Source organism: Balaenoptera physalus (assembly GCF_965194825.1).
Source record: "Balaenoptera physalus genome assembly, chromosome: 2".
In the NCBI taxonomy this organism is placed as follows: Eukaryota; Metazoa; Chordata; class Mammalia; order Artiodactyla; family Balaenopteridae; genus Balaenoptera; species Balaenoptera physalus.
Genome location: NC_138883.1, coordinates 29,659,468 through 29,681,739, shown reverse-complemented (window position 1 = coordinate 29,681,739; position 22,272 = coordinate 29,659,468). Strand labels below are relative to the sequence as shown.

General features: G+C 43.8%; 1 protein-coding gene across 4 annotated transcripts in view; it reads right to left on the bottom strand.

The window, feature by feature from the left end:
* DPF3 (double PHD fingers 3) overlaps positions 1 to 4,059 on the bottom strand; it is a 259,210-nt gene extending 255,151 nt beyond the window's left edge. For 3 of the 4 annotated variants that reach the window (XR_014261040.1, XM_082451799.1, XM_082451795.1), the window contains exon 1: positions 3,923 to 4,059. Coding sequence is in view for 2 of the 4 variants with exons in the window: in XM_082451799.1 (XP_082307925.1) it covers positions 3,923 to 3,954 (32 nt within the window). In the remaining 2 variants the exon portion in view is untranslated. Of the gene's footprint in view, positions 1 to 3,554; positions 3,862 to 3,922 lie in introns of those variants that run through there. The other variant, XM_082451797.1, reaches the window with a different exon arrangement.
* Between the last annotated feature and the right edge of the window lie 18,213 nt (positions 4,060 to 22,272).

The following is a 22,272-nucleotide window of genomic DNA, read 5'->3' as shown; positions in this document are numbered from 1 at the left end:
ACGTATCTGTATGTTCACATGTTACAAGCATGACCAAATAGTTTTCTGCTCTCATTATTTATAAACAAATAGTTACTTGGGGTAAATCCCTATTGGCTTATATGGAATAATTAAATAATAATAACAGTTATTCTTTTCTAAGCAGGCAATTAGTATAATAGATATATACGTGTATAATCCAGTCTGGCAGAAGGTGGCAGACATTCCCAGTTAAGTGCATACAAACCAGCGTTTTGATAACTTAATAAAAGAGTAAGTTGTTTAAAGTGTTGACAACAGATTTGGGGGAGGCTGGCTAACCTGAAGTAGAATATCAAATAAGATTAGAATCTATATTAAAAGCAAAAACAAAAAAAGGATATAGCAGGGCAAAAAAAAAAAAAAAAAGCTTTATGTTTCCTAGGTATGTAGAAATCAACCAGAATACGATAGGTAATGTGGCGGACTTACACATAGACCTTTATCAAATCTATATTTATGTTACCTACATAACATGACCTTTTACTTCACTACATGGCCCTTATCTTGCATGTACATGTAAGAAATAAGGGTGACTCACACATCTAGGCTCAGACAATGTAGCTGCTAAATTAAATAATGTGCAATACCTATTTACACATCATACATGTCCATCGATGCTTTTAAATTCTATCAGCCCAGATGTGACTGCTTGGTTGTGGAGCCACCTGCCGTGTCCCCTTTGTGATCTGATCAGTCCAGGCGGCTCCTGTTTCTGCCTCTAACACCCTATTGGGCAGTAATAAGATGTTAAAGGCGACAACAGACAGAAAAGCCAGGCTGTCAGCTTCAGAGAGGACGGGGGTGAAGGGTACAAGGAGGAGGAATAAGAAAGGGAGTTGAGGGGAGATCAAAGACAGGCAGAAGAAAGCTAAACTGCTGAGAGAGGAGATGTGGCTCCAGGAGCTTGAGGCCCTACAGAAGACCCCAAAGCAATGAGATTCAAATTGTGCCCTCCAGTTACTCAAGCTATTGAATTATTGAATGTCCCACGTGGAAAAAGCTAGTGTAATGAAAAATGGTCTACACTCAGCCCAGGCAGAGCCCTACAGAGTTGTTGCATGAAACCTGGGCTTGTTTCTTCCCAGAACATTACCTACCACCACTTTATCCCCCAATCCTAGAGGAAACCTTTGTGTGACCAGTTTCTATAGGGGGCGTCCTCGGTGTTGGTCTTTTTTTTTTTTTTTTTTTTTTTTTTAAGGGAAGGGAGAGAAAGACTCAGAACGCACACAGAGAAAATGCTGATGTTGTTCAGCTCCGTTTCATTGTCAAGAGGGACACAGGAGAATAAAAACATAGCTCTCCAAACCTTTCTCCCTGCTCCCCTCCTCCCAGCACCCCCATCCATCCCTTCCGCTGGATGTGTCTCTGCGCTTTGTTCTAATTTAGCCCATGCATAATTTATTCACGTGTGTATTGTTTCCTGATCAGCAACTTTTAAAAACAAATGAAACATATAAAGATGATCTATTAAACAAGCTGTTTTTAAAAATAAAGGCAGATGTTGTAGGTCTCGCAGTAACAACATGCGTGCTCCTGCGTTAGCAGTTTAAAACCCATCTAGGGCGCAGGAGGCTCGGCTGGTCGGGGGTATTGTTTACACACCCTTACCACGAGGGAAAGGGGTCGGGATGCAAAAAATGAGCGGCTAATTACAAATGACCATTCAACTGCCACCTAGAAAAAGCAGGCTGGGGTGTTGTGTGTATGGCGACACAGAATTACAAATACATCACATTGCAACTGTTTCTAATTATACAAAGTACAAGTGTAATAATTCAGAACTAATTCCAATAACCAGCCGGCTTCTCTGTCCCTTTCCCCACTTCTAACCCCACCCCACACAGACACCCTCCCCAAATACGCACCCTTCTGCGGTCCAAAAAACAAAAACAAAAAACTGGAGCGGCAGGAATGAGTGTAGAGACCTTGCGCCCGCCCGCGCGTAAGCAGGCTCCCGGGTAATAACTAGGGTACCGCTTTCCCAGTAGGAAACAAACCTGGCGCACATGTGAAAATAGATTTATCTAACTTCAGTTTACCAGGAGGCATCAGCCCCGCTATGCGTTTTCGGCTGGAAATGTGAAAACTCCAAATCGGCTGTGGGTTCGGTAAAAACTCACAGCATCAGCTGTGTGGCAGCGCTAGCGACGAGGAGAGGGGATGCGGCGAAGTTACGCCCGTTTTTTCTGCCATAAAACATCTTCTTTCTTGGGTGAAACGCTGTGGCGTTCAAGTGCAGCGTATCCTATCCGAGCTTCCGAGCGAGAACTGAAGCCGACAGCTGCTCTGTAATCAGCCTCAGCTTCCAGTGTCCTCTTAGCAGCGTTAATACATATACAGACATTTAAAACTCCGAGATCTGGGACATTCCTACCCTTTTCCCCTATTACCGATAGGAGATAAGCTGGTGCAAACACCTCCCGTTCTCCCCGCGCGTTCCTTCGCGTTAAGAACCCCCTGCCGCCCTGCCGCCCTCCCGCCTTCCCGCGTGCGAACCTGGCTTTCAACTCCTAGGGGAGCCCCGGGTGCTGACGCGGATGCGCTAAGTTGAAAGAACCTGGGTGGGCATCCGCCACGCACCCGCGAGAATTCGGCACGAAACGGCCCCCACGCGCACCTCTCCCTCCCCTCGCCCGCGACTTTCAGCTGGGAAGTCCTAATCCCAGGCGCGTAGACCCACCCACCCACGCCGCGCCGAGATCCGGAGGGAGCGCCCCTCTGCCAACATTACTGCCAATAGCACCCCTTTTAGAGAGACGCTAGTTTTCCGAAGCCACCCCCGGCTCCGCGATCGCGAGCGGACTTGGCGGCTTAACAGTTCCACCGACTGGAAGGAAGGAAGGAAGGAAGCCAGGATAAAAAGGAGGGGGAAGGAAGGCGAGCAGGAATTGGCTGTCGGACCCGGGGACTGGCCCCCGCGTGTCCTCGCCCAGCCCGCCCCCTCCGTCCCGGATCTGGGCGTCCGCTCAAAGTCTCCCGGCGGCGGCCAGAGGCACCTGCCCCTCGTCTGGCCGGGAGCAGACGCAGCCCGCTCAGGCGGGGAGCCCCAAGCTGCCTCTCGCCTGCCTCGGCTTTTCACCCGGGGGAGGCGAGAACACCATTCATAAGACCTGCAGCTTCCCGGTCTCCAAATCAACCCCAAGTTAACCGGAGTCGTTAATTTACTACAGCCAGCTCCCCCACAAACACACCCGGAGACACACCGGCGACCGCCCGAAGCGCCGTCACGCTCCGGGGGCTGCCCCGGCAGGAAAGCCCCGGGCAACCACCTGGGCCCCAGGGCTCCCGGGACCCGCTGCTCCCCCTGCGGTCCTCCCAACTCCGGAAGGTTTGCACAAACTCCCCGCAAGCGATCGGAAGGCGGAGAGCGCCTTGCAAACTCCGGAGCTGCCGCGGTCCGCTCACCACGGCGGACCTAGCTGCGGGGCGGGGGCCGCGGGCTCCGGAGGCGCGGGGCTCAGCCAAGTGCACCCAGGCCGCCCCAGCCCGGCGCTCGCCCCCAGCAGGGCCGCCCCCCGCGCCACGCTCACCGCCCCGCGAAGCCGGGGACTCAGGGGACCGTGCTGTCCCCGAGCTGCCCACGATCCCCTAGCTGTAGAGCGCTGGAGCGCCTGGCTTCCCTGCCGATAACCCCTCTCTCTCTGTCCGCCAATTTAGAAGAACACAGATGTAACAATTTTCTTCTTGTTAATTGCATCTCCTGACATTTCTGCGCGTTGGGGGAAAAAAAAAAAAAAAAAAGATGAAGAAGTAAGAGCTGAAAGAAAAGAGAGAAGCCCCGCCGCGGCTGTAGGCGCCTGCAAGCGCAGTGCATAGGCAGCGCTCGGCCCGCAGAAGGCGCCTTTTTTTTTTCAAATTGAAACCACGCGGAATATGTACATTTTTTAGTCTTACTTACGCTTTCAGGGGGTTGTGAATGACAGTCGCCATTTTGCTACAATGTAACAGAATATTGTCTGTCTCGGAGTTCTAAAGGTTTGCTCAGGGGAAGCGGAGAGCCAATCAGAGCACGGGATACCGGCCCGCCGGCCAATCGGCGCGGCTGGTCGCCAGGTGGGCGGGGCCTGCACGGTGGTAGTTATTAGGGGAGCTGTCAAAGCCCAGAGGTCACTCCCTTTTGTAGAGCCCGAGAGCAAGCAGGTCTTAAAGGGGCAGTACCGCGCGAGCAGCTCTTTTTCGGATTGAGGAAAGTGGAGACGCACGGGAGAGTATTTTAGTTTGGTTTGAATCCCTACTTTCTAAATAACTGCAGAGAGTTGCGCTCCTGGACAGAAATGTTTAAGCCCTGGACAGAAATATTTAAGTATTGCCAACAAACCACTGAACCCCATTCATTAGCTTTTGGCTTTGCTGTTACGTTTTTAATCCCCCAAAGGGCAAATCCCCTTGTTCCCGTGCAAAAGTTGAAAGGCGGCCGTTTCGTCTAACAAATTACTACACGTGTCCTGCCGTTTGCTAATACTCCGGGTCCTGCGGCTTCTTAATATTCTCCTTCCCGAAGTGTTGTCTTTATCTCGGCCACCTATCTCTCTTGGTTTCTTGAACTGCCGCCGCCGTTCCTGGCGACTCCAGAACAGCAACTCCCCTCCCCCTGCAATGTCTCAATGTCAGGCTCGCTCCCTCCTGCAGCCTGGGCTTTCGTTACGTAATGCGCGGTGGTCACTCTGGCGGTTCCCCACTACCACCTCTTCTGTTCTCGAACACACCAGAAACTTCTGAAATGGTCAGATTCCGGCTGGCTTGAGAGCTAACTGGGGCCTGACGCTCTGACCTTTAGGCTTAGGGGAGGGGAGGTTTAAGGGAACTTTGGAAACGCTTTCTACCCCTAGGAAAGCGAGTAACTAGACAGAAGTTGTGGAACCTAGGCTGGGTGTTGCCAGGCTCTCTTTCGGGGAGTAGCACACGCGATTCTGGCGTCAACTTTAACTGATTAGACAGAAGGTGAAAAGAATTTGCTAATGAATAATCCGATGTGACCCGAAGCGTTCAGAGAGTCTCTGTCTGCTTCAAGTCAGTGCGAACGCCTCACTGGCGAACCCCTGACAAAATCGGGAGACTTCTGCGAAGCCAAGCTTCCACTGGGCAGCCTGGAAGGTCGGGGTGGATGAAATCGCACTAAATCATGAATAGGGGCCTCGTCAGTATACAGAAATCTGGCTACCATCCCAAAGTTGTTTAATCAGGTCAAATAGCTAAGATAGTGGGGGAGGAGTGAAAAGGGGGGAGAGGAGATGCCAAATTGCCAGTTCTTCAAAGCTGTGCCCTCTCACTTCCTTTCTCAGTGCTCCCCTCAGAGCAATGGATAAAATAAAATAAAAATTTTTTTACGTTCCAGAACTTTCAGAGTTCAACTCCATACACTATTAGAGTTACAGATAAACTGAACAGGACTGAATCAGTATGTTTGTAAGACTTGACATTTTTAACCCCTTCTTTCTGCCTACTTAATAGCAGAGTCAAGTTCTATAGATTGCTTTGTAACTTCTTTTTTTAACTGAAATATAGTTGATTGGCAATGTATTAATTTCTGCTGTACAGCAAAGTGATTCAGTTATACATATATACATACATTCTTTTTTTATATTCTTTTCCATTATGGTTTATCATAGGATATTGAATATAGTTCCCTGTGCTATACAGTAGGACCTTGTTGTTTATCCATTCTATATATAATCGTTTACATCTGCATCTTACATCTGCTAACCCCAACCTCCCTGTGTAACGTCTTTGCACAGCATCTTGCAGTTTGAAAAAGTTATCCCCTTTAAGTTCAAAAAATCCTGTCCTTATTAATTTGTCAAGGGATTGGTTCAAAAGCTAATACTTTTCTGGGATGGGCCTTGACAACATTAAAAAGCAAGCACTGTTTTCTGACCCAAGAAGTATGAGTTTGAACTACCAGTCAGAACTCCCAAAGCCTCTTTGAGATATCAAAAGCACAGCAATTCAGATTAGAAGACAACAGTGCATTTTAATATATGCAGCCAGATAAATAAGCAGGAAAGGTAGTGCCTGCCCTGAACAAGGCTTACAATAGGAAAGGGAAAACAAATTTATATTACATATTAAAGAAAAAATCCATACTCTAAGCATGTATGGTCATTTATTGAGTTAAGGCCAAGATGCAGAAACCAGCATAATTTCCAAATATCCAGCACACTTGAAAATGGCAGACCAGATATGTCTTCATTTTGAGAAACTAATCCAGAATTTAAACATTTAAGTTACATTTTATAATGACTGACTTGAAAAAAAAATTATTAATTAAAGACAGGATTTGGGTTTTTTAAGTACTATAGCCTTGCCTTTTATAATCTAATGGAATGTCATTTTAACTCTGTCAACACAGTTATGACTTTTAAATAAACAGAATTGTTGTGAATTCACCTTTTATCAATTATAAGACATAAGAGTTATTATTAATTTAACTTTGGTTTTTATGTCCTAGATCAAGATTTTTTCTACAGTAAGACACGTTCTGTCAATTGGCAGATTAATCCCATCTGCAATGAGACCAAATTGTTCAAATAGGACTTAAAATGTACTGATCTCACCTCACAAAAAAGGCACATACACGAGCCACAACTACTGAAGCCCGTGCGCCTAGAGCCCATGCTCTGCAACAAGAGAAGCCACCGCAGTGAGAAGCCTGTGCACCGCAACGAAGAGTAGCCCGCGCTCACCGCAACTGGAGAAAGCCCACGCACAGCAATGAAGACCCAATGCAGCCAAAAAAATTAAAAAATAAAATAAAATAAAAATTAAAAAAAAAAAATAAAAAATGTTTTAAAAAAAAAAAAAAGGCACATATTTTTTTGCCAGAATGCCCAAAAGCAAAGGAGCTTAGAGTAGACATGTTTAAATGAGACAAGAACCCTAAAAATTTGGGGAGAATGTTAAATTTTACATTAATTTTGCAAGGAAGTGCTGTATATGGTTTATAAGTGTGGACTCTGGAATCCGCCTGCCTGAGGTCACCATTTGCCAGCTGGGTTATCTTGGGCAAGTTTACTTCGGAACTTGAATGTCTCAGTCTCCTCATCTGATAAATGGCAGTAATAATAGAGCCTACTTACCTACTTAAATGAGGTAACACATGTCAAGTGTCTGGTGCATAGCAAGCTCTCAATACATGCTGATTATTATTTTTATATAGATATTTAATTCTTTCCTGTTGGCATAAGGAATGAAGGGGATCCAAATAAAAAGACACATCAGAAAGTGAAACTGTCCATCAAGTTCAGATTTTAAACTCATTAATCCAAGAAAAATAAGCAAAGAACAACTTTGATGAGAACGAAATAATAAATAGGACTAGTTCAGTTTGGGGGGTTTAACTACTTAAACTACATAAACTACTCTTACTGACTGTAATATCAAGAGACTTTTGAAATCCCATCTCTAAAGCTCTATAGAGAGTCATATATTTGAATACACTCCATCCCTCCCCATCTCTTTCATCATGATTTAGTTGGTTAGGTGGCTTCATTTGGAGGACAGAGTAGGCCCAGAATAAACACTTCCCCACCCCACCTGGAGAGTCTAGAGCTGTGCTGTCCCATATGGGAGCCATAAGTCACATGTGGCTCCTAAGCATTTGACATGTGGCTAGTCTGAATCCAGATGTGCTGTAAGTGTACACACACACCAGATGCCATAGACTGAGGACCAAAAAAGAATGTAAGGTATCTCATAATTTTCATATTGATTACATGTTGAAATGATGATATTTTGGATTTACTGGGTTAGATAAAAAATGTTATTAAAACTAATTTTACCTCTTTCTTTTTAACTTTTTTAATGTGGCTACTAAGAAATTTTAAAATATTCATGTTGTGTTTCTATTGTACAGCATTGCTCTAGGCAGTGTATGTGACCTGGGAAAGAAGGGTGAGACCTCTCTGAATCACGTTAATCCATCCTGTGTAGCCTTCTCAAACTCAGCTTTGACGTAGGTTAGCAAAACTCCCTGGTCCCGCTTAAGTATGTGTTCCACGCCACCCATCTAGAGGACCATTTGGGGTGCGACCAAGGACCCAAGTACCTGAACCACTAGGGGCACTGGAATCTGTTTTCTCTTAAAGAAAGTTTGAAGACTATTTCAGCAGACAATGAATCAAAGCTGTGAGGAGATGCTCACCCAGAAGCAGGGAAGAGTGGCATTTCTGTAGCAAGTGTCAGCCTTTCCAGCTGACTTCTTTAAGGCACATGGAAATAAGAGAAGTAAGAGAAGGAGATGCAGGCCTCACAAACAGCCAAAGAGTTTATTTGAAAGAGGAAGCTCGCCACAAAAGCCATCCAAAATAAAGGCAGTTCCCAGTGGGCTCTGGGAGCTGAAGGAGTTTGAAGTCTTGTGGGTATTTAAAAAACAAGAACAAGCTCACCCTCAATCCCTCCATTCATCCACAGAACAATCAATCATGGCCTTGGCAGCTGGTTGGCCATGCTGGTTCCCTGAGATCCAGAACCAGCTCTGGTATGTTCTAGGCACTGGGCTGAAGAGGGGGCATCAAAACTGTAATCTAGTTTGCTCTCTTCTTGGGGATGGAGGTGGAGGGGTTCTTAATCCATTCCAAAATCTCAAAGCACAGGAAAAAAAAAATCAAAATCTGGATATGGGAGATGCTCCTAGGGCCAGACCTCTGAAACCTCCTGTTTCAGGGAGAGTCGAATTGAAACCAATGCACGCTGCTTCCACTCACTCCATTCATTCATTCACTCATCTATCGGAGGCTTTCTACAAGGGAGGCTTTGTGCTAGGCACAGGTGGCAAAATAAAAATAAACCAGACGTGGAAACAACCCTCAAAAAAGCAATTCCCATCCATCTGGAGAGAGAATAAAAATAGTAGGCCAACCCTACAAGTAAGCAGAGTAATTACTTGATGTGACTTAAAAGGGAAAAGTTGTCTGCCCAGCCAGTCTCGCATTTTCCTGGCATGGTGCCCATAATCCCATCCTTGGGTGTTTATTTTTTTTTAAATAAATTTATTTATTTATTTTTGGCCATGTTGGGTCTTCGTTGCTGCGCGTGGGCTTTCTCTAGCCATGGCGAGTGGGGGCTACTCTTCATTGCGGTGCGCATGCTTTCTCATTGTGGTGGCAGCTTCTCTTGCTGCGAAGCACAGGCCCTAGAGCATGTGGGCTTCAGTAGTTGTGGCGCACGGGCTCAGTAGTTGTGGCTCCATGGGCTCTAGAGCGCAGGCTCAGTAGTTGTGGCAGCTGGGCTTAGTTGCTCCGCGGTATGTGGGATCTTCCCAGACCAGGGCTCGAACCCGTGTCCCCTGCACTGGCAGATGGATTCTTAACCACTGCGCCACCAGGGAACTCCCCCTTGGGTATTTATTGAATGCATTCACTCCTTTGGGTTTTCAAGGTTTCATGGTATCGAGATTTTCATAAATCGGCATAAAACAAGGGAGAAGTGATATATGCCAAAGAACCTCAATGGAGGGAGCAAGTACCTCTAACGCTGCGGGAGGGAAAGGCTTCATGAAGATGGTCACATTTAATTTGGGCCCTGGTTGGGTAGATTTCAGAAGTGAGCCAAGAGGTAAAAGGCCTTCCAGACCCAAAACATAACCTAAGAACATCTATTCATTCAACAAATATTTGTAGATTCCCTACTCTGTGCCACTATGATCCTTTCTGCTGGTCCTAGGGGTATACTGAGACCTGAGACAGTCCCCACCTTTAAAGGACTCATATTTGAAAGGTAGAGGAAGGGGGAGAAGGCAGTGACGATGCCGTGAGGCGGAAGAACAGGGGGCACTGTGGGGTTAGATGAGGCACCAACCAGACAGGAGGTCAGGGGTGTCGTCTTAGAAGAGGTGAGGGCTTCCCTGGTGGCACAGTGGTTAAGAATCTGCCTGCCAGTGCAGCGGACATGGGTTCGAGCCCTGGTCCGGGAAGATCCCACATGCCGTGGAGCAACTAAGCCCGTGCGCCACAACTACTGAGCCTGCACTCTAGAGCCCGCGAGCCACAACTACTGAGCCCACGTGCCACAACTACTGAAGCCCACATGCCTAGAGCCCATGCTCCGCAACAAGAGAAGCCACCACAATGAGAAGCCCGTGCACTGCAACGAAGAGTAGCCCCCGCTCGCCACAACTAGAGAAAGCCCACGCACAGCAACGAAGACCCAACACAGCCAAAAATAAATAAATAAAATAAATTTATAAAAAAAAAAAAGAGGTGATACCCGAACTGAGTCCCCAGTGACCTGTGGAACAAGAGATGTCCCTGCAGAGGTGGCAACACATATAAAACCTTTGGGAGGTGTGACAGGGCATCATGATTTCAGGGGATCCCATAGTAGGAAGGTAGTTGCAGGGGGACGAATGAGACAGAAAAAGCTAGAGAGGTGGGGCTGTTGCCAATAATAAGAGATATGGAGATTTATCTGGAAGGCAATCAGGCAGCACTGAAAGATTTTTTTTAATAAGTTTATTTGTTTTTTATCTATTTTCATTTTTGGCTGCGTTCGGTCTTCGTTGCTGCGCACGGGCTTTCACTAGTTGTGGCGAGCGGGGGCTACTCTTGGTTGTGGTGCGCGGGCTTCTCATTGCGGTGGCTTCTCTTTGTTGCAGAGCACAGGCTCTAGGGGCGCAGGCTTCAGTAGTTGTGGCTCGTGGGCTCAGTAGTTGTGGCAAGCGGACTCTAGAGCTCAGGCTCAGTAGTTGTGGCGCACGGGCTTAGTTGCTCCACGGCATGTGGGATCTTCCCGGACCAGGGCTCAAACCCATGTCCGCTGCATTGGCAGGCGGATTCTTAACCACTGTGCCATCAGGGAAGTCCAACACTGAAAGATTTTAAGCTAGGGGTGAAAATGAAGTGGTTGCCTTTTCAGAAAGCTCATTTCAGCAGCAATATGACCACAGACTGGAAAGAGGCTGAGCTGGAGGGCAGGGAACCTGCTAGTAGGTGGCACTGGGGTGAAGATAAGGGGCAGGATTGGTGATTTCTAAGGAAGTAGAACCTGCAGGACTTGGTGTCTGGCTTGCTGTGGGATTGAGGGAGATGGGAGGGGCCCAGGATAATGCCAGGTTTCTGGCTCCTGGAAATGCCAGCAGCCAGCTCCCCTTGACTAGAGAAATATGAAGTCAAGGTCAAGGCCTGAAGGCTGGAGGCCAGCGAAGCCCTAGGACTTTCTACTGTGGGAGAGGAGCATGCCTTACTAAAAATCGCCCAAACTCCCCCATAATGTCAGTATAAATCTCTTCCCCTGGGGGAATGGTGACCTAGGCTGGGATTCTCTTATACCCCCTTCCTCTGGTTTTTCCTTTCTCAATGGACTCTACCTTCCATTAAGGGCCTCTTCAAAATCCCTTCCTGCTAATCTCCACCCTTTCTTTCAGGGCATGCTCTGAATCGGCTTAAAGAAGCAACTCCTCCTGGGTAGTTGCATCTTAAGAGGGGATTCTAGGACACCTCAAAACTTTCACAAGAGGGCTTCCCTGGTGGCGCAGTGGTTAAGAATCCGCCTGCCAATGCAGGGGACACGGGTTCGAGCCCTGGTCCGGGAGGATCCCACATGCCATGGAGCAACTAAGCCCATGAGCCACAACTACTGAGCCTGAGCTCCAGAGCCCGCGAGCCACAACTCCTGAAGCCCGGGCGCCTGGAGCCCATGCTCTGCAACAAGAGAAGCCACCGCAGTGGGGAGCCCGCACACCGAGAAATAGCCCCCGCTCACCGCAACTAGGGAAAGCCCGCTCTCAGCAACAAAGACCCAATGCAGCCAAAAATAAATTAATTAATTTAAAAAAAAAAAACTTTCACAAGAAAGGGATCAAGACTTCATGAGATATACACACACATACATACACACGCACGCACGCAGAAGCAGTGCCTTGATTAGAATTGCAGGCACCAGGAAAGGCAGCGAATGGGATATTTTTATACAAGAGCTTTCTCCACTCAAATCACAGGGAGTAATCAGTCTACTCTGAGGACTGGCCCTGGCCCCTTTTCTCCCTCAGTAATGCCAGACAATCACAAGTGGGCCTCGGTTCTTCCCGATAGAGGCACTGGTTATAGAGCTCTCACCGAGTCTATTTTTTTTAAGACAGCTAACTCCTCTCTCTACCTGCCAAGCCCAAATTTTCCAAATCCGCCGTCGGCTCATCCACATGGACACCATATCTGAAATCCTGGCAGCTCTTGCATCCTAAATCAAAGCACCTGGCAAGGTCCTCCTGCAGAGAAGAACAGAATGGAGCAGGGAGGGGGGAAACTTCCTTCCACCATTACCACCACGGGGAGTGACTAGAACCATGTTTGGACCAAGACATAAATGAACCAATTTCCCTTCAGACTGCATCCACACATAAAGAAATAACCTCACCCCCTCAGCCATTTCCTGGGTAAAGAAACTTCCTTTCATCTGCAAAATGGCTGCCCCAAGAGCCCCCAAAGAGGGCTTTCCTCGGGGTATTGCTTTACGTGTGCTAACACTCCGAGGCACCTGTCTCCCTCACTCACACCACTGACATGACCTCGGGCTTGTCCTCTGTCATTAGGCAGGACTCATCCAGGAAGAGTGGAAGAGCCAAGCACAGGAGAACATACTAAGTCTGGTTGTTCTGCATATATTTACACCACCATATAAAAATAGGTGTCCACAAGCGGGAGAGATGGACAGAAGCCACAGGACCTAAAATGTCCCACACTCTGGCAAAGAAGGGGACAGAGGCTTGCTGAATTGCAGATGTTTTCTACTCTGACGTGACGCTCTAGGCGATGAACTCTGTCCTGCATAGCTGCAGAAGGACCTCAACTCCATGTTTATTCTACTCAAGAGGAAAAAGGAAGGAGATGAGAAAACGTGCCTGAAGTCCACAGAGGACCCAGTACATTTTAAATGCATCTAAGCCAACGGGGGCAGCCAGCCTGGGGGCAGCTCCTCCCAGGGGGTCCAGAACCCAAATGAAAATAATGACAGAGGGTGAGTGAGGTGGGACTGCTGGAAAAGAAAACAGAATGGAAGCAATTTGTTTCTGTAAAGAGGAGAAGCAAAAATCCAATGAAAGGGGATTATTAAGGTCTAGACAAGAAATGAAATTTATTTTGGTACCTAGATTCCCAAAGTCACCATATGTTCTCTGTTCTCACCAACCAAATTTTTTTATCCCTGCACAACGGACAAAACTTTGTATAATTGCCATTTTGTAATAGTTGGGACTCACTGACAATTCTGAAAAACAGGGCTATTTTCTAAACACAAGCAGGCTCACTCACAATGACTCTGAAAACCATCATGTTTCTAAAAAGGCTTTTTATAAAGCTGATATTAAATATTTTAATCATACCCATTTGGTAGGGTGTAGGATGTAAACCTATGTGGATTAAATGGATCTCAAGGGACTTCACTGGTGGTAAGACTCTGTGCTTCCACTGCAGGGGACATGGGTTCAATCCCTGGTTGGGGAACTAAGATCCCGCATGTCGCATGGCATGGCCAAAAAAAAAGAAAGAAAGGAAAATATGCTTGTATTTTAGAGTATCTCATTTTCTGTCTCTCACAAAATGTGGAGGGCAGGTATGGCACCTTTAAATCTCCAGAACCTGGCCCTAAGCCTAGCAGATGGTTAATACCTGGTAGTTGAAACAATAAATAAAATCATAAATAACTATATCTAGTAATAGAAATCCCACCCTATTAAAAAACAACTCTATTTCATATGCACAAGGATGGCTAGAATCAAAAAGTCAAATGACAAGTGTTGACGAGGATATGGAGAAATCAGAACGCTCTTACACTGCTGGTAGGATTGTAAAATAGTCCAGCTGCTTTGGAAAACAGCCAGGCAGTTCTGCAAACAATTAAACATATCATATGACCCAGCAATTCCACTCCTGGGTATAGATCTAGGAGAAGTGAAAACATATGTCCACACAGAAACTTGTACATGAATGTTCATAGCAGCATTATTCGTAATAGCCAAAAGGTGGAAACACTCAAATGTCCATCAACAGATGAATGGATAAACAAAAGATGGTATATCCACACAACAGAATATTATTCAGCCATAAAAAAGAATGAAGTACTGATACATACAACAACATGGATGAATCTTGAAAATATTATGCTAAGAGAAAGAAGTCAGTCACAAAAGACTACATTCTATGTGATTCCATTCATATGAAAGTCTAGAATAGGGAAACCCATAGAGACTAAAACTATTATTTATTAGTGATTTACTTAGGACTGGAGAGGGCAGGTGCAGGGGAACAGGAGGGTAATAGCTAAAGGATACAGGATTTCTTCTTGAGGTGAAAATGTTCTAAAGTTGACAATGGTGATGGTTGCACATATCTGTGAATACAATAAAACCCATTCAATTGTATACTTTAAATGAGTGATTGTACAATATATAAATTTATATCTCAATAAAGTGTTTTTTGATCTCTACTCATAATAATGGCAGAAGCTCACTAACCCAGAAATTTCTATGGCCATTTTCTCCCTGAGAACTGCATCAGACAGTAGAAAACGTCAACTACTGGAGAGAATTCAACCTTCAACTGGATAATTCTATATTCACGTTAGCCTCTTGCTTTATACCAAGTAACACAGAGAGAAATTCCTTGCCATGAAAAGCTTGAAATATTGAAGCTATAACTATGACCAAACAAATGAGCTCATTAACAGAGATTCTTAAGGCCGATGGATTTCTGGTCTTTCTATAAAGTCAAATATAAGTGTTGTGATCTTGCATAATAGCCTCTGTGGGGTGCTTCCTAAAGTGAAATCTCATAAAGTGGGGGCTGAACCAAGAATGTATTTTACTTAATAACCAAAGCTACTCCCATCCCAAGTTTGATTTCTTTTTAATCCTTATTTATATGGGGGGTAGGAGGGCCAATTTCATCAGAATTGGGGTCTATTTTCATTTTCATAATGTCTTTAGCTAGTGTTTATCATAAATTGAGAATTTTGGTTAAACTCTCCTATGGTAAAACCAAGGAACGTGACAATGAATGCTATGACTGGATACATCGATGACAATACTGAAGAGTAAGGAGGGAGGCACAGAGGAAAGCATAATCAGAAAACCACAGAACTGAACCCTGGCTCGACTACTTACAAGATATACAACCTCTGGCCTATGATTTAACCCGGTACCTCAGTTGAGTCATCTGTAAAATGGGGATATCGATACCAGCTCCTAAGGGTTTCTGGGAAGAACACATGTCATAGCGTAAGTGACATAAGGAAAAGCACCTGAGAAATACTTCTCCGTTCTCCTTAGGAAGAGGATGAAAGATGGAGTGCTCGTTGCTGCTTAAGATGTACAAAGAAGGGAAAGAACAGAAGATAAGGGACGGTGGAGTTAGGGGGAGTCTGAGGTAAACAGCATGTGGTCCACTAAATCTGCTGAAGCCAGATAATCCTCCGCCAAAATGGGAGGCAAGACGTGCCTGTGCTTAAGGAAAAAGGGCATTAGACGTTAACAGAAAGCAAAATGAGAGGCAAACTGGTCTGTCAGTAAATTCTTTGAGTTTATAAAGGAGTCCGTCCTTTCAAGAATTTCCTTTTGGGATATCTAGGGATTAGATGTGGATGACAATAGGATGTGATTAAATGTAATATCCAGGATGTGTGTACTAGCAAATTACTCACTGTTAACAGGGATATTTCAAAAGCCTGGATTTTCAGGGAGAAAGCCGTCATGGAAGCCAACATCTAGTCAACGTTAGAGTGTCTCCTCTTTTGACACCCCATTAGAAGGAGGATGGAGTTGTGCAACTGTTCTTTACTTAAAAGAATAAAACCGACGTCTTGGAAAAAATGCACGAAGTCCACCCGCCCAAATTTGTTACTGGCAATTGAGCGCCCTCTAGTGTCAGTTAGTGGGGAAGACAGACTTTGAAAGCGGCAAAAGTTGGGAAATCCTACAGTGTCCCAGCCCTGGAAGAAACTGCCAAACCGGCAATGCTTACACAGATTACCTCCAAGGCAGAAAAGGGTTGAAAAAGAATCAAGATGATACAAGTGAGTCCTTCTGTCATGAACATCGTAGGTATGCACAAGATGTTTGTTGAATGATTTAATGGCATTAGGTCCATGGCAAACAGTCCTGAATTAATGCCACATCAGGGTATTGACATGTAATGAACATGCCACCTGTCAAATGGATACAGCAATGGAAAACTTGATTGTTCAAATTTTAGAATGTATTCTGAGTGATACAGTTGTGTAAGAACCATGGTAGGGTCACCTGTTTGAAATTAAGGAACTGCTCAATTGGGTCTACCAGATGTGTGTGCTGTCAATAAAAGCAAGTCACCTTTTCCTCCATGAGCTTTGGTGAGTCCATCTGCAAAGCTGGGGGAAGCGGGGAACATGGCTTGCCTATGAAGAAAGATCACCCATGATCCCACATACTGTTAAAACAGTAAAACATGATTTATTTATCATCCATGCGGAGTCAGGTGGGAAAAAAAATGCCCAGTTCCATAGCCAAAGCTGTTTTGGCATCAGACCTATGATTCACTGTGAGGGGAAGAAAAAATTCACCACACACACTTACCTCAAATTGCTTGCCAGGCCAGTTTCTTTTGTTGCCAGAAACTTATATTCAGTGGATTCGACAATATATGGAGCAAATATTCCCTGGTTATTCCAGGTGTGCCCAGGAGGATTGCAAGGATTTTTTTCTTAAGGAGAAAAAAAACCCAGCCCCAGCATGCAATGATCCACTTTTATCAGAGTACCTGGATCTCTGGGACAGCCAGCAATACACTGGAACCTGCATTCTCCCTGTTTTGAGAACTTAGAGAGACAATCCCTATACAACTTCAGGGTGAATATATGACACACACCATATTACTTCCTTCACTTATGAAATCTACAACAACTTCTACTTCTTTCTATGAGAATGCCAAGTTGTATCTACAGCCCTTATTTATGTCCCCTGGATGAATGGTCAATTACCTGAAACTGAATATCCAGCAGAATGGCCTGAGATGCCCTGCCCTGCCTTTTGGAAAAGCCCTACAGGTCGCACCTCCTGAAGGTTGATACTCCCGATAACTATTCATTTGGCCTAGAAGTCACAGACATTTATGCCTCAGACAGTCTGGAGAGAGGTGCCCAGAGCACAGACTGAGAACTCAAAAGACTGTTCCCAATCTTCTTTCCAGTACCAAGAGAATAAAGGGAGACCAGGTGCCTTAAATGCATCAAGGGCAAATGGTACTGCTAGGAAAGAGATACAAATCTGTCCTCCAGACAAAGCCCTTTAGGAGAGATGCCAAAAACAAGCTGGAACTTACTCAACATTTCCAAAAGTAAGGCAGGCAGGTGAGCACTAGGAGTAAAAACTGAGGCTACCATTGGTCAGCACATTTGACTGGTTTCTATTTTAATAGAAATGGAATGAGCTGGAGAGGGGCAGAGTCTTCCTGCATTTGCTCTGCACTCACACAATTGTCATTAAGCACCAGGGTGCTTTGAAAATCTGGAAGCCCCGCAGGAGGTTTGCTGGCTCACAGCTAATGCAGGAGGAATGAGGCCTTCTCATCTCCTGCCTTCTTTTCAGGGTTCCTGACCTTCCAATACCAGGAGTGCTCTCCCAGTGAGTGGGTCAAAATAGCTAATCCAAAACTCGAGGGAGGGTGAAGGAGGTACAAAGAGTTAGTAATGGTATTCTAAGACTCTGCTCTCAGAACTGTAGAGGTCACATAGGTGATGGGACATTATATCTGGATGAAACAAAATACCAAACCCAAGAGCAAAACCCCTTAATTCATCCTCATCGCATGATGTTGTAAAAGGTTCTTTTTTTTTAATTATTAGAAAAAGACATCCTTAAAAAAAAAAAAGAAAAAGACACCCTTGACAAAAACTGCTAGATATCCTGCAGACCTATACTTTCTATGTGTCCTATCCCAACTAGAGCATCAGTAACACCTGATTTTTTTTGAAAACCACATTTATTTAAGGAAGCCAAAAATATTTTTTTTTCTTTTTTTTTTTTTTTTTTTTAAAGGACGGATGGTGAGCATGTCCCATATATTTTTTTTTAATTTTAGCAATTTCATGTATCTTTATTTATTTATTTTATTTATTTATGGCTGTGTTGGGTCTTCGTTTCTGTGCGAGGGCTTTCTTTAGTTGTGGCGAGTGGGGGCCACTCTTCATCGCGGTGCGCGGGCCTCTCATTATCGCGGCCTCTCTTGTTGCGGAGCACAGGCTCCAGACGCGCAGGCTCAGTAATTGTGGCACACGGGCCTAGTTGCTCCGCGGCATGTGGGATCTTCCCAGACCAGGGCTCGAACCCGTGTCCCCTGCATTGGCAGGCAGATTCTCAACCACTGCGCCACCAGGGAAGCCCCCAAAAATATTTTTTATATTCTATTAAATCCCTAAGTGTCATTAGGAGGTGACTATAAGTAACCATTGATTTAATTTTGCCACCAAATAGAATTTAATGCCCTCAAGTTCATGGTGTCGGATTAAGTATTATACACAAAGTAATTCACACAGCATCTCAGAATCTTAAACTACATCAATACAGTATACTATTAGCCATTTCCAAAATGAAAAAACCAAAGTGCGCACTGTGCAACCAGACGGTCAAGCCCAACCTACGAGAAAAGATTGATAATAATAATAGTAATAATAATAAGATCAATATTTATGGCATGCTTCCCAAGGGCAGGCCCCGTTCTAAAGCACTTTATCCATATGAGCCCATTTAAATCTCTCAACAACTCTTGGCCATACTCTCAGGATGCTCATTTTAAGGGCAGGAAAGATTTCCCTTGTTTTTCTCAGTTTGCTAAAGGATAACTGAGTAAAAGTAAACCCAGGCTAACTACCAGCATCGACTCTTCTCTCAAGTCCAAAACACAAAAATGAATTTCATTCTCAAATATAAAATGTGCAATGCTGGGTTTGTAATATCACATAATGCTGTTTTCATTAGCCATCTGAAAAGCAGGGAGGAAACATCTCTCTCAAACAGACAAAACTGTACCCCTTCAGAGAACTCCCTGGTGGTCCAGTGGTTAAGACTCCATGCTTCCACTGCAGGGGGCACGGGGTTCGATCCCTGGTCAAGGAACTAAGATCCAGCATGCTGCAGGGTGAGGCCAAAAAAAAACCCTGTACCCCTTCAAAGCAGCAAGCAACACTGAGCCAGTGACCCCAGCTGCTGGAGAGGCCTCCCAACCTCTTCCTTACACAGTCCTTTACCTCTCATGACCTTCCACCCCCTGCTGTGTTCTCCCATAAAGAAAAAACAAATACCAAAATATCAAACTTCGACTGAAAGTTTCTAAAAGTTTACAAAAAGCAGCAAATAATTCTGCTGACACAGTGAAACCATCAAAAACAGGTGCTGTAACAAATATATGTGTGACTTTGAACATTTTCCCAACTGCCCCATAATTTGCGATGGAGGCAATACTTCAGAGCAACAGACCTTTGCTTTGTTCTTTCTTTCCCATCCCCTTTTCAAGCTGAGTCCCCTCCAGCCAACTATAAATAAGAATGTGTGTGTTACTGGGTCATATTAGTATTTCCAGTTTGGGGTTTATTTGGGTTTCATTGTTATTTTTATTTTCAAAATGAAATTAACTTCATCTTCTTCCTGGATATAAAAATAATACATGTCCATTATAAAGAATTGGAACAATATATAAAGAAACAATCGTGAAAATAAAAGTCCACTGAAATCTCACCATCCTACCAGTAATACTGAGGTGAACTTCCTTTGCTGCATTTACATACACACATATGTACGTGCATACACACCTATGTACAGATATTCCCACAATTTTACATGAATGGGATTACATCATACTTGCTGTTTTTATTGTGGGCAACTTTTTCCCTCTTTTCCTCTCTTCCCTCAACGTTAACAATCTAGAGTCCATATAGATTTCCTTTTGTTATCATACACACTCACACATACATATTCACATATACCCACATATATAGGGAGGGTTTTTGGTTCTGTTTTTTACCATAACGGAATAATATTACACTCATTTTGCATCTTGCTTTTCTCACTAACCAGTATCTTATGGAAATCTCTCTCAGACATCTGGCAAGGCTATAATTCATTCCATTTAATGGCCATGTAATATTCTATGGAGTAATATATTTTAATTTTTCAGCCATTCCCTGATTAATGGCCATTCACCATGTTTCCAGTTCTTGGCAGCTACAAACAATGCTGCAATAAACATTCTCGCACACATGTCCTTACAAATTAGCACTTTTATTTTTATGGAATAGATTCTTAGGAGTAGGATTCTGGGGTCAAGGGGAATATGTATTTTTAATTTTAACAGATATTGCCAGGTTGCCTTCCAAAAGGGCTGGAACAACTCCAGTGTATGAGAGCACACTTCCCCCACACCCCTGCTGGCAACAGGTACCATAGCTCAAGTTTTTGCCAGTTGAATGGATTTACAGCAATATTTCATGATTAATTTGCATTTCTCTTAGTCTGGACCCCAGCATGCATTGTACAGCTTGCACACAGTTTGTCGGGGCTGAAATCCAGTCCACAAATGGCTTGCAAAACCAAGCATCCCGGCTGTGTTCAGTGCAGAGGAAGCTCCCTGACCTTTTCTAGTTTATGGGAAGGTGCCACCAGTGGCCTTGTCCTGACCACCAAGAAATTTGAGCATATTTTTATATGGCAGAAGATATCTGCACTTGTTCTGTGAATTTTTTCTTCATATCTGTTGCTCATTTTTCTATTGCATTACTTAGTATTTTTCTTGTCAATTTTTATGAGCTGAAATTTGTTAAGATTAACTTTATAGAAATTAAGTCTTTGACTTTCATCTGCATTACAGATATTATCATTTGCCCATTAACTTAGTTTATGGTACCATTTATAATATAAAAGTTCTTTAAATGTTTTAGTCCAATATATTTATCTTTTCTTTATAACTTCTGGATTTCCAGTCTTGGTTAAAGAGATCTCCTTGATCCTTGGAAAATACATGTAGCATCCTAAATTATCTTATAAAATATTTATTTTATTTTTTACATTTATCTTTTTTTCCAACTGGAATTTATTTGTGGATATGAAGTAAAATAGGGGTCCAAATTTATTTTCTTCTGGCAGAATAACCAGCTGAACCAACATTATTTAAACATGTTCATCCTTTATCTACTAAATTCAAGTGCCTCTTTATTGTGTATTAACCTCTTATGTGTACCAATTCTGGATTCTCAGTTGCGGTCCACTGCTCTAATAATTCCTATACCAACATCAGTCCCTATATCAATAAGTTCTTATATCTGATGTTCTTTTTTTCTTCAGTATCTCAGTTATCCTTTGTGTAAAGTTTAAGATTATTTTATCTAATTAAGAAAAAACTTATGGGACTTCCCTGGTGGCGCAATGGTTAAGAATCTGCCTGCCAATGCAGGGAACATGGGTTCGAGCTCTGGTCTGGGAAGATCCCACACACCACAGAGCAACTAAGCCCGAACACCACAACTACTAAGTCTGCGCTCTAGAGCCCGCGAGCCACAACTGCTGAGCCCATGCACTGCAACTACTAAAGCTCCCATGCCTAGAGCCCGTGCTCCGCAACAAGAGAAGCCACCGCAATGAGAAGCCCACGCACCGCAACGAAGAGTAGCCCCAGCTCACCACAACTAGAGAAAGCCAACATGTAGCAACAAAGACCCAACTCAGCCAAAATAATAATAATAATAATAATAATTTTATAAAAGAAAAAACCTATGAGCACCGTAAGTGGACTTGCATTAAATGTATATATTTTGTGGAGAATTGACATTCTAAATATTGTCTTTATATCCAAGAACATGATATGGCTTTGCATTTATTCAGATCTTTGTGGTTTTATACTACTAATGATAATATTTTGTATTTTTCTCTATCTAGGTCCTGTGTCTTGTTAGATTTATGTCAAAGTATTTCATTATTTTTGTTGCTATTATAAATGCAATACTTTTTCCATTTTGTTGTTATTATAAATGCAATACTTTTTCCATTTCCACATTTAGTAAAGTTCCTGATCTTTATACTTATTTAAAATCTATCCACACTACCCAATTATCTTTTTTAAACTAGAGTCTCACAGTTTTTCTAAGTATTTAATCATATCATCAAGAACAAAAAGATAACTTTTCTCTTGTTTTCCAATTTGCTAGTCAAATTATAATGGTGATTTTAATGGAAATTATTTTCATGTTTCACCATGAAGGACAATATTTGCTGTTAGTTTTTGGTAAATAGCTCTCAAC